The 11,680-nt window shown below is 41.1% G+C and overlaps 1 protein-coding gene across 2 annotated transcripts; it reads left to right on the forward strand.

Annotated features, from left to right (window-relative positions):
• Positions 1-2,102: 2,102 nt before the first annotated feature.
• Positions 2,103-10,318, forward strand: LOC131696499 (ubiquitin thioesterase OTU1-like). 2 transcript variants are annotated; one of them, XR_009309506.1, is made up of 4 exons: positions 2,103-2,248; positions 4,265-4,489; positions 4,958-7,814; positions 7,917-10,318. XR_009309506.1 is itself a non-coding variant. In XM_059004690.1 (3 exons), the coding sequence occupies exons 2-3, from the start codon at positions 4,282-4,284 to the stop codon at positions 5,668-5,670; spliced, it is 921 nt and encodes a 306-aa protein (XP_058860673.1). In that variant the 5' UTR covers positions 2,103-2,248; positions 4,265-4,281; the 3' UTR covers positions 5,671-10,318. The 2 variants fall into 2 exon arrangements, 1 of the variants encoding a protein (XP_058860673.1); XM_059004690.1 differs by having other exon boundaries at positions 4,958-10,318.
• The last annotated feature ends 1,362 nt before the right edge of the window (positions 10,319-11,680 follow it).

Below are 11,680 nucleotides of genomic sequence, written 5' to 3' on the forward strand. Positions count from 1 at the left end.
ACCAGAGTCTCAACCAGCTCCACATAGTTTTCGGCCTTGTGATTGCCCAGGAAGCCCCGAACCACTGCGACAAAGCTGTTCCAAGCCGCTTTCTCCTTACTAGTAAGCTTCTTGGGGAATTCATTGCACTCCAGGATCTTCTTTATCTGTGGTCCGACAAAGACACCGGCTTTGACCTTTGCCTCAGACAGCTTAGGGAAGAAGTCTTGAAGGTACTTGAAGGCTGCCGACTCCTTATCTAGAGCTCTGACAAATTGTTTCATAAGGCCCAATTTGATGTGCAGTGGTGGCATCAGCACCTTCCGGTGGTCCACCAGTGGCTCCCACTTGACGTTGTTCCTCCCCACAGAGAACTCGGTCCGCTGTGGCCAGTCCCGCCTGTGGTAGTGCGCCTTGGTGTCCCTGTTGTCCCAAAGGCAAAGATAGCAGGGAAACTTGGTAAAACCGCCTTGGAGACCCATCAGGAATGCCACCATTTTGAAGTCTCCTATGACCTCCCAGCCGTACTCATCATACTTCAAGGCATCCAGCAAGGTCTTGATGCTGCTGTAATCCTCTTTGAGGTGCACCGAGTGAGCCAGGGGAAGAGACGGGAGCTGTCAATGAAGAGGCGCCACTCATTCTGGTTACAGGCGATTTCGATTGCCTCGAACAGACTGGTCACATTGTGGCAGAAGCAGAGTCCATCTTGACGGGTGAAGAAGCTGGAAAAGGTTGGTGACGCTTCCTCTGATATGCGACTTGCACACTTTCATCCAACAAGTTCCACTGCTTGAGCCTAGACGTCAAAAGCTCGGCATTGGACTTGGTGAGACCAAGATCTCTAATCAAGTCGTTGAGGTCTTTTTGGTTGGGGTAGTATGGGTTTCTCTCCTCAGCTCCACCTCTGAAACTGTCATCTGGATCTACAACGTCTTCCTCGCTCTCTGACTTGCTGCTCTCTTCTAAAGATGGCTGCTCTCTCTCCGGAGGAGTGGGTACGAGGAGCTCATGGCACCGGGGCGATGGATGAAGGAAGGTCCGGATACGTGATAGCAGGTGCATTCTTGCCAGTCCGACGTTTGGAAGGGTCCACCATGCAGAAGTAGCAGTTGCTTGAGTGGTCAGTGGGTTCCCGCCAAATTCTTGGGATAGCGAACTTCATGGCTCTCTTTTCCCCTCTGTACCATCCTACAAAAATACATTTATTTCACCCATGACTAATGTGTAAGAGATTCTCGCAACATTTTTCATATATGATATATTTTTTCAATAACATTGAAAATTGTAAAACATTTTAAAATTAAAAACTTTTACAATTTTAAAAATTGTAACAAATTTTATAACATAAAATTCCGAGCAACAATTGTCCATCTTACCTTCCAGAGTTTTTTTGCAGTGCTTGCAGGTGAAATGAGGTGCCCAGGGTTTGTCTTGATCCCCGACAGGCATGCCGAAATATGCCTTGTAGGCCTCACACATCTTAGCAGATGCTTCCACGGAGTACTTTTTCGCTCTTGTCTTGATAAATTGGCCGCAGACATAGCAAAATGCGTCTGCCGGATGCTTGCAGCCTCTTGATGCCATCTCAGAAAAATGCAGATATGTATCCACTTAGGAAGCTGGAACTAAACTGAACTGGTGGGCTTAAGGCCCCTGTATTTATACTACTATTTATATTACTGGAAAGTTCTAGAAAGTTCTAGAAGTTATTCCAAGTTTACTCAGCACTGAATCTATCTGGAATGTTCTGGAAAATAGGAACATTTCACTGTCCTGGTCACAAAAGCAAAGTTTGTGGGGAATAATAGCATTTTCTATATTTTTGAGGCATAAGCAATTAGGAAATAACACTTACTACCCAGGAACCAAAAAAAAAAAAAAATGTTACACGGTGTAATAATTCACAATACAATAGTTGTAATTTATGCAAACTCTTTCTCTGTGTTATTCACACCCCCATTGTAGGTGGCGCTACCACGATCACTAACCCTGCATGTGGTTCTGTACGCCCCTCTTGCACTGCTGGCGCTCCTCCATTGTTTTGCAGGCGCAGCACGTTTTTGAATCTGCAGGGGATGCGCAGACTCTGCGTCAGTCTGCGTGACCTCTGTTGTCAGTTCCGGTTGCGGTCAAGCAGTTTGCCTTACTCGGACAGGGCTTGCGTGCAGACTCACGTAATCTGACGCAAAGTCTACGCAGACTCTCAAAAGTCTGCGCGTTGCGAACGCACCCATTGTCTCCGGTGGACGGATTTGAGAGGTTGCAGGTGAAAACAAACTTAAATTATATTTTAATCATAAATATAACGTGTATTAAATAACCGGTGGCGGAGATACGGATTCACATTGCCAGTGTCTGTGAAACAACGTCGGGTTTAACAAACAACAGCAGCGAAACGGGGCTTTGTGTACGCTGTCAATAATATCGCTTTGCTTATCAATATTTATTTATTTAAGTACTTGTAATTTAAGGATGAATTATATCGTGCACAAAAATTGCACCTGCCTGTGTGACATAACATAACTTAAATGTAAGTTAGCCTGTTTTTGTATATTGTTTTATAAATGTAGTCTACATGTCATTGCTAATACCACGCAGTACTACTCCCCTATAATATTAGTATATGTTTTGCACAATTCATAATTTGTGAATTAACTGCCATGATGTTTTCAAGATTAAATACCGTGTTTAAAAACGTGTGAAACAAATTAATGTACTGTAGTAATAATAATAATAATAATAATAATAATTATTACTAGGCAGATGTCACAACCAGTAATTTATAGGATTTTTTGGAGGCAGCAAAGTAGTTGATTTCTCCGAGTGCGAGAAGCACATAATTATGTAACTCTTATGTAACTTAAGGTCAATAAACCATGAATACTTCTCTTTATGTCGTGGTTCGTCATGGCAGTATAATTTCTACTGGTAATAACTGAGAAACTCCAAAAAGGTCTCAGTCACTTTGATAATGTTGATAATAATAGTGTCCTAGACCATGCGCAATAGATAGTATTAGTAACTAGTAATGCTAAGATTGTTTTTTGAAGCAGGGTGGATCCCACCCTGTGTAATTGTATTGTGATAGTTTCGTGTAGAGCGAGTTGTGGCGCTTCTGAAATGTACACCAGTTCGATTTTCTGCATCAGCAGCAAAACCCCGAGTTCTTTGTTCTCAGGTTCAAATCAGCAGATGCCTCTGTCTGTTCAGTTTCCCGGTACAGGCTAAGCACTTGCTAGGACAGCTAGACTAATATCAGTAGAATGTAACCCACATTGTGTATGTACAGCACTTTCAGTTACTGGGTGGAGCGGAGGAGGTGTGCTGAAATAATAAAACCATGCTTGCTGTTGTAAAGAGTAATCACGTTTAGATCTTTCCATGGTAAAAAAAATAAATAAAATAAAACATTGTGTAGTTAAATTCAGTTGGTAGAGAGTTATTGTTTTTCAGATAAACAGCCTTGGTACTAGTTCACAAAATAGAGATACTCATCGTGAATTCCTATTTTTGGGGGATTGGGGTTAGTGTTAACTTTTAAATCTAGTCCAGTTCAATTGACTGGTGTAGGTACAGGAAATGTTAAAAACCACTCGAATTACCTAATAGACCCAAACTTTACCTGCTTGTTATCAGAATATTCACACCTAACAATGGTCAATATCATATTAGCAGGATTTAATTACCAAGGCATTTTCACTTCTTCATTTCATGAAAGTGCTGTTTGTAAGCCCTATAAAGCAGAATGCAGTGCAGCTTATGGTATTTGTTTTTGTATAAAAAAAAAAAAAAAGTGTCGCAGTTTGTGTAATTGGTGGTGATGACAATGCAAAACTCTTGAGTCTGTTTTTTGGGTAGTTTGTCAATGAACGTAGAAGAGGCAATGGGGTGGCGCCCGTTTGTCACAGGGTTTGCCTGTTGTGTGGCTCAGTTTGTATTGCTCATCTCTGAAGTTCTTTTCTTACGAAATCGCTGCTGTGGTTATAGCTTTAACTTGTCTGTGTATGTTGTTTAGTTGCCATGGTGCAGCGTAAACATTTAAATACCCGTTCTGCCTTCAAAGACTTACTTGACTGTTACAAAACCCACTGGAGGACCAGTGAAAGCAGACCATTCATATAGCAGAGGCTAAAACAACTCAAGCCACAGTTACGCAGACAATGTTAACACGAAAGTCTTGAAAAACAATTGCATTGGTAGTAAAAAAATATATATATATTTTAAATAAAACAATTGCGTCTATTGGCGGTATCCTGATTACTTGTTTATTTTTGCCTGGTAGAATTGCGTGTGTCCAGGATGCTGCGTCTGCGTTGCAAAGCCAAGAACGGGACTCACCTCATGCAGGGGCTGACCAGCCTGTCCTGTGTCCAGGAGCTGAAGGACAAGGTGGCTGAGCTGACGGGAATCCCCTGCGAGGTGCAAAAGATCATGGCCGGCTACCCTCCATCAAGCCTGGACCTCAGCAACGGAGATGTACATCTGCAGGACTTCCCCATCAAGTCAGGTAACCAGCTGCTGCTGCTGCTGCCCTAGTAAACATATGGAGTCTCTGCATTTCAGCAAAGTGCTGCCCCCTGTTTAATTTGTTACATAGCGGATTATAGAGACACTGAAAGGTTCCTAAGTCCTCTCTGGTTTTCATTTCCAATAGCAATGATTAAGTTCACAACAATGCCTAGTACACTGTAGCCAGCCTCTATTCTGTATGAAGATCATCCAGACATTCCAAATGGGGGGAAAAATATCTAAAAATAATAATTGATCACTCTAAATTATTATTTTTTTTTAAATAATTTAATCATCCACAACCTTCATTAAAAGGATGTTTTAATAACACTGAAAAGAAACTTGGAGAAACATTTCCACATAAAAATGTCATTTCGTTTCAGTACTACTGCGTACAGAATTAGAAAACCACCTGCAAATGATGTAAATGTATACGCTTTTGTTGGAATTGTGAACTGTGTTGCAGGAGACACTTTGATCGTCGAAGAAGAAAAGAATAAACCGAAGCCCCAGCCTCCTCTGGGAGTTTCGAAGTCCAACGCCTCCCCCAGCCTGCCAAAGGATTCCTCTCCTGTGCTGGCGAGGCGCGTGGTCCCCGCGGACAACTCCTGTCTCTTCACCAGCGTGTTCTTCGTGGTGGAAGGGGGCGTCTATGACCCCTCCTGTGCCCCGGAGATGCGGGGCCTGATTGCGCAGATCGTGGCCAGCGATCCCAGCTCCTACTCGGAGGCAGTGCTGGGGAAATCCAACCAGGAGTACTGCGACTGGATCAGGAGGGATGACACCTGGGGGGGTGCCATAGAGGTGTCCATCCTGTCCAAGTTCTACCAGTGTGAGATCTGCGTGGTGGACACCCAGACGGTCAGGGTGGACCGCTTTGGGGAGGATGCAGGCTTCTCCAAGAGGGTCTTGTTGATTTACAATGGGATCCACTACGACCCCCTTCAAAGGGCGGTGCCCGGTTCGGACGCACCGGCCCAGACCATCTTCTCCACCAGCGACGATATCATCCTGGCACAGGCTTTGGAACTGGCCGACGAGGCGCGGAGGAAGCGGCAGTTCACAGACGTCAACCGCTTCTCCCTGCACTGCATGGTGTGCCAGAAAGGCTTGGTGGGACAGGCAGAGGCCCGCGATCACGCCAAAGAGACCGGACACACTAACTTCGGAGAAGTGTGACGCTCCCTGCCCTGGAGGCCCCTTCCTCTACCTCACAGTCCCACTAGCACTCTGGGCTTATAATTAAGCTAAACAAAGATATTAGTCAGTGTTAAGGAAACTAAATCCACCATGGTTACAAAGCCAGGAGATCCTCTTTAAAATATATTATTACTGTTTTTATTCTTCTTATTATTATCATTGTTGTTCTTATTATTTTTACAGTATTGGCTGGTTTCAAAGACCACAATTAGCATGAATTATGGGTTATCTTACCCAAGATAACATAAGGTTGTACATTATTAGGAGGCTGTGTGGTCCAGTGGTTAAAGAAAAGGGCTTGTAACCAGGAGGTCCCCGGTTCAAATCCCACCTCAGCCACTGACTCATAGTGTGACCCTGAGCAAATCACTTAACCTCCTTGTGCTCCGTCTTTCGAGTGAGACGTAGTTGTAAGTGACTCTGCAGCTGATGCATAGTTGACACACCCTAGTCTCTGTAAGTTGCCTTGGATAAAGGCGTCTGCCAAATAAATAAATAGTAATAATAATAATGCTAGTCAGGGTCTGTGAAACCAGCCATGTTGTGTTTTAAACCATGTTTTACCACCATTTTTTATCACAAAAACAATGTACCTCTGCTTAGTCACTGACACTTTGATAACCTTCTGAGGTTAACAAGCTCTCTCTGGGAAGTTTGTCCTCTGAGTTGGATTGGTGTTGGACACTTAAATGCATGTCTGCTGTAATTTATTCAGAAAAGTTTTTACAAGATAGTTATATTTGCAACTCTTGCAAAATAATGGGAGGTTACCATATTGAAACCAAACTTACTGTAACAGTTTCGCTGCCATACTTTACATTCTCTTTTCAGGGGGCACGACAATTCTAAACTGTGCGCTGAAGCATAGACTTTATTACCAAGCTTATTTTAACACATGTTCCGATCACTAGACTTCAGTCATTGCAAAATGTTGTATTTTATTGTTAGTTTTTTTTCAAGACAGCTGCTAGTTTGGCACCGTTTTAGTATTAATTACAATAGTTTTGCACCGGTAATCTGAGATTGGCACTGGTGGAGTCTGCAATCGATGGAGTACCCATTCTAACCTTGACTGCAGAGAGCTACTCTTGCACTGTTTGCATGAGAAGCACTTGTCATGGCCAGTTAGATAACTGAGCACAATGAAAGTCAAGGCTGTCATGTACACATTGTTCACAATATTGAATGTATGTCACCCCTGTTTAAATACCCTGTTGTGTGTGTGTGTGTTCCCTGTCATTGCACATCGCTGCTTCTGCTTCCATCGTTATTTACCATGGTTGCTAACTGGCTGTACAAGTCCTTCCAGAAGCTGAACTTCAGAGAAGTGAGATGGTTTGAATATTGAAAATGGTTGCAAAGCTTATTTGCGGTAGGGACTGATAGAGAACACATGTACCAGGATATTAAACAGGTGACTTATGAAATAGTCTGACAACGTAGCTGGTATAATAAATCCCTTGTGTTAAGGGCACGAAAGACAAGGCCAGTGTCCTGGCAAGTAAGGCCCTCTGCCGAGGGTATTAATGCTGTTACTAACCGAAGTACGAAGACACAGATTCTTGTACTGAATCACATTACAGTGCTTGAAACAAAGCTACGGTCTTGTTAGCTTTATCATGAGATAATAACAACTCGAAACTTGGACGCTTTGTGAGGTTTATAAATAGCATTATTTTAACTAGTACTGGATTTACTTGATTTTTCAGTTAACATTTTTTTTTTTTTTGGTCTTTGAAACAGTACATTATGGACAATGGGGTTAGATGATTAATTTTTTTTTTAAATGTTGCAAACCTGAACCAAACCTTTCTGCAACTGGGCAATGTAGTGCTGTAGAAACATCAATCATCAAAGGTACAGAAATGTGCTTAACATGCTTTACCACCATGATAACACGGGTACAGGTCATCTACAGGTAGAACAAGAGGTTTGCAAGAGGTCAGTCAGCATCTTTCCAATAAATCTCTAAAACTAAAACAAACCCAACTGCGAGTAACTGCAGCAAGTTCATGAAGAATCTGGTCTTGTTCACTGTAATGTTTTCAGCAGCTTGTGTGGGTTGCCCAATGCTAATCAGTTCAGCATTAAATCAAGAGTCGTTTTTACAGAAATGAATCCAGGTTCTCCCTTGCTTGCTGCATAAGAAAACGTTTTGTCATTGCTTTGCACCTGCAGTGTGAGAAGCCATTCGTTTACAGTAACATGAACTAGTACAAACACAGGTGCTTTTTAATTTATTTAATTTTTTTTTCTAAATCTATATATATACACTCTGATTGCTGTGGCCTATTTTTGTGATAGTTTGGTTCAAGTATTGCAAAGTAAGTAAATTGGAATACTTCACAGAAGTTCTGACAGATCAGTTCCTGGTAGAACGCTAGTGTTTTGAAACCCTTGCTGATTGTGTGTGCTACAATCTGGAACCGGGTTAGAGAATGCAAAACAAAAACACAATGACTGTTTAGAAAACAGTTCCCTTTTCCTCAGGTTTATCTGCACTTTGAGACTATGGAAGGAATCTGTTACGGGACAGTGAACCTGTACTTGAAAGAAAGCATTTCTAATTCAGTGTCTGGAGAAGCCTTTTTTTGATTCCGAACTTTTTGAATATAATAGTATTTAGAGGGGTCTATCTTGGCTGATTTTGTTTTAGCAATGGTAGCATAGGGAATGGATGAATTTTGCATAGAATTAAATACAATGTTGAAGTTATTCATTGTGAATATCATATTTCCCCTCCTTTCCTGAAACTGGCACGTGAATCTTCATGTATGAATGTGTACTGTACATAACACTGCATATTGTGAACTGTGTTGTATTACATAGCCATAATATTTGAGGGCAAAATAAGAGCAAGGCTGCTGGAGTGTTTATTTTATTATTTTTTTTAAATACTGACTTGATAGCTTTTATAACACACACACACACACACACATTGATGTAGTGACCTATATTGTACCAGCTTTTTTCCAACCTAGCTCTTATTTGAAATTCGGAGTGAGTGTCCCCCCAGCCCCTAATCCAGGGGTACTCCACTCTGGATCCTCAAGGGTAATGCCTTTGTTCCAGGGGGGGGCTACATTATGAACTGGAATGATATGCAAATAGGTCATCTTCCAGGCGTGCAAGCTGTCTGCTGCTAATCTGGATTTAGATCAGGGATCACTTTAGGATGCAAATCCAGAAGCCCTGCATTTCAACTCACTGCACCATGACAGAGAGACAGCATGCATGTGATTGAGCAGTGTGTGGTTTTAAAGGCGTCTGAGTTTGTTTCTCACGCAGATTTTGGTACTCTTGTAACTGACCAGTACTGATTCTGATAACACCTAGCCTAGTCTTTGTTTTATTTATTTTCTACTTGTATTACATCAGTAAAAAAAAAAAAAAAAAAAATCAGTAATTGCCCTTTGAATAAAACACATACACCGCTGCAAACACACACTCTGCAAAAAATCCGGAGTACAGTGCCTTGACACAGGACTAACTGAAGCCTAACTGGAAGACCTTTTTGGTATTCCTTTATTTTGTATGAGGTACACTATATTGGGGCACCACTGATTTGCAATGGTAAGTGGTTTTGTTGTTGACACACAATAGTTTCTGTGTACTTTAAAAACTGGCTCAAGCACTTATCAGTGAAGCATTCCACCGCGTTTTAAAAATAGCTTGTAAAAAGGTAGTGCCACCTGCTTTCAATATTACTACTATAATTACTAAGTGCTGTAACCTCACATGCTACAATTTAAGCTGTATCATAGTGACTCTCCAAAACTATTTTTATCCAGCAGCTTTTCTTTATTTACTGTCTTAGTTCCAATGGTAGCCTTCGGTTTTCAGACTGGGTTGCTATAAATAGGCTAAAGCGACTGGTGATCGACGTGGATTAGCCTTTAAGTTATTATAACTAAGCTGCTGCGTTTTTAAATAGGATTGCAAGGTGCTGATGATGTTCTGCCACTGAATAGTTGGTTTTTGGTATAGGATTTTGACTGCTGGGTTTATTGTACTGTATGAAAAATGATTTCTTGCACATGTAATGTGTGTATAACTGGCAATGTATCCTGGTGTAGCAAATATGAGATTTTAGAAAACTTGTGGTTTTAGAGTTACAGTAACAGCAGCTGGAATTTGATAAACCATTTGGGCCTATAAATGCATTCTGTGTGAACACAGACATGTGGATGTGCAGAAGATTGACAACATGCCATATTTGCATGGACCAGTATCTGGGAAATACTGGGAGAAAAACACCAAACCAACCATGGGAATTTAGAACCAAGGGGCTGCAACATAGGGGCTGATTTAGTCCACAGCCATCAGGTGTGAGTTAGTGACTGGGCTGGTGCAAAAATCAATCTCATCAGCATTTACCCTGGGGAAAATATTGTACCTCTAGAACCACACTGCCGTCGTTGGCATGTTGTCAAGGACAATCAAGCGACAGCATTTCATGAGTAGGTCGGGCGCTGTGCTGTTTGCAGAGTAAAACACTTGTGTGCACGTATGTTGTGTGGATTTTGTATCTTGTAATTAAACTCACAATAGCCACCCATGCCTTTAAGACTCACTGAACCCATGCCTGATGATATTTATGATATTAATAAAATAAGACTGAACCGTGCTGGGTAGTTTGCTTGCTTACTGCACTAAATACATAGCAGGTGTGAACTGATGATGTGTGCATTTATTACTCTAACAACAGGTAAAAGTGGGGCATCTGAAAAAAAAAAAAACAGGTCATCCTTGCTGGATCACACCCTTCTTCACAAATCTTAACAGGAACATGCTTCGTTCAGGGTTTGTTGTCTCAGATTAGAGGGGGTTGTGCTGGAACAGCTAAAGAGGATTTCATGGATACCAAAGCTTATTTAATTAACGAAACAGGCTTTATATAAGAGTGAAGGTTTGGTGAGCCTGTTACTAATGAGAACCAGTCACAGCATAAAGACACATGTAAGGCTGCTGCATTTTAATTGTAAGATGATTTGAATTTCACAAACACCTGGTTTCACAGTCTCCGATTAACACTAATCTAACACTACGAACTGTCGCTGAATTAATGTAGCTCAAGATTAGTGCTATCGTATTACCGGCATATATACAATTGGTAATTTAAGTACTTACAGTTTTATTTTACCACATTATCTATACATTTTGGTTAATGAAATGAGGGTATGAAGAATGTGGGATTATTCCTGTGTCTGTCATCAGAGAAAGTTAAAACAAACAAACAAAATGTTTTTTTAAAAAAAAAAAAGATTAAATGGTCATTTTCAAAATTACCACAAGGGGGCGCTGAGAAAAGCAAAGGGTTTACAATGAGCGTGAAAATAGTATGAAGGGAATAACAATAATAAACATTATTTAACAGATTGCAGCATATTGATTCACAATAACACTCTTTACTTCTTCCATTGTTCTTTTACTGTACTGCGGGGTTCTTAGTATTATTTCCTTTAAACTGTTCATTTGTTTATTGAACACCCGACTTTTGATAAAGAAACATGTGGTGTACTATTATCAGTCTATCGGCTGTGCTCATGTAAATGTACGTGTGTGTGCTTCTTTGTTATAGACCAGATATGGACCAGATTTGAATCTCAACGGGACTTTCCTGGATAAATAAAGGGTTAAATAAAAAAAATCTAATAAAAGGAACAGTATAATTCCATGCTCTGGGCAATCTCAAGTTAACATCTATGTAAAGTGCTTGATTTCAATTGACGCATGAGTATCAATTGCAAACCGTGTGGCTTGATATGGAACCGCTGACGGTTTTGTTAAAAATGCGTTGTGCTTCCTCTTTCACACAATAAAAATAAAAACAGAAATATATCTGATACACTGTAGGGCAAAATCTAAAAGGAGCTGAAAAGCTCGATCGTAAAGATCATCAAGGTGTGTGTGTGTGTGTGTGTGTGTGTGTGTGTGTGTTTGTGTGTGTGTGTGTGTTTGTGTGTGTGTGTGTGTGTGTGTGTGTCTG

Source organism: Acipenser ruthenus, chromosome 30 (assembly GCF_902713425.1).
Source record: "Acipenser ruthenus chromosome 30, fAciRut3.2 maternal haplotype, whole genome shotgun sequence".
NCBI classification, from domain to species: domain Eukaryota; kingdom Metazoa; phylum Chordata; class Actinopteri; order Acipenseriformes; family Acipenseridae; genus Acipenser; species Acipenser ruthenus.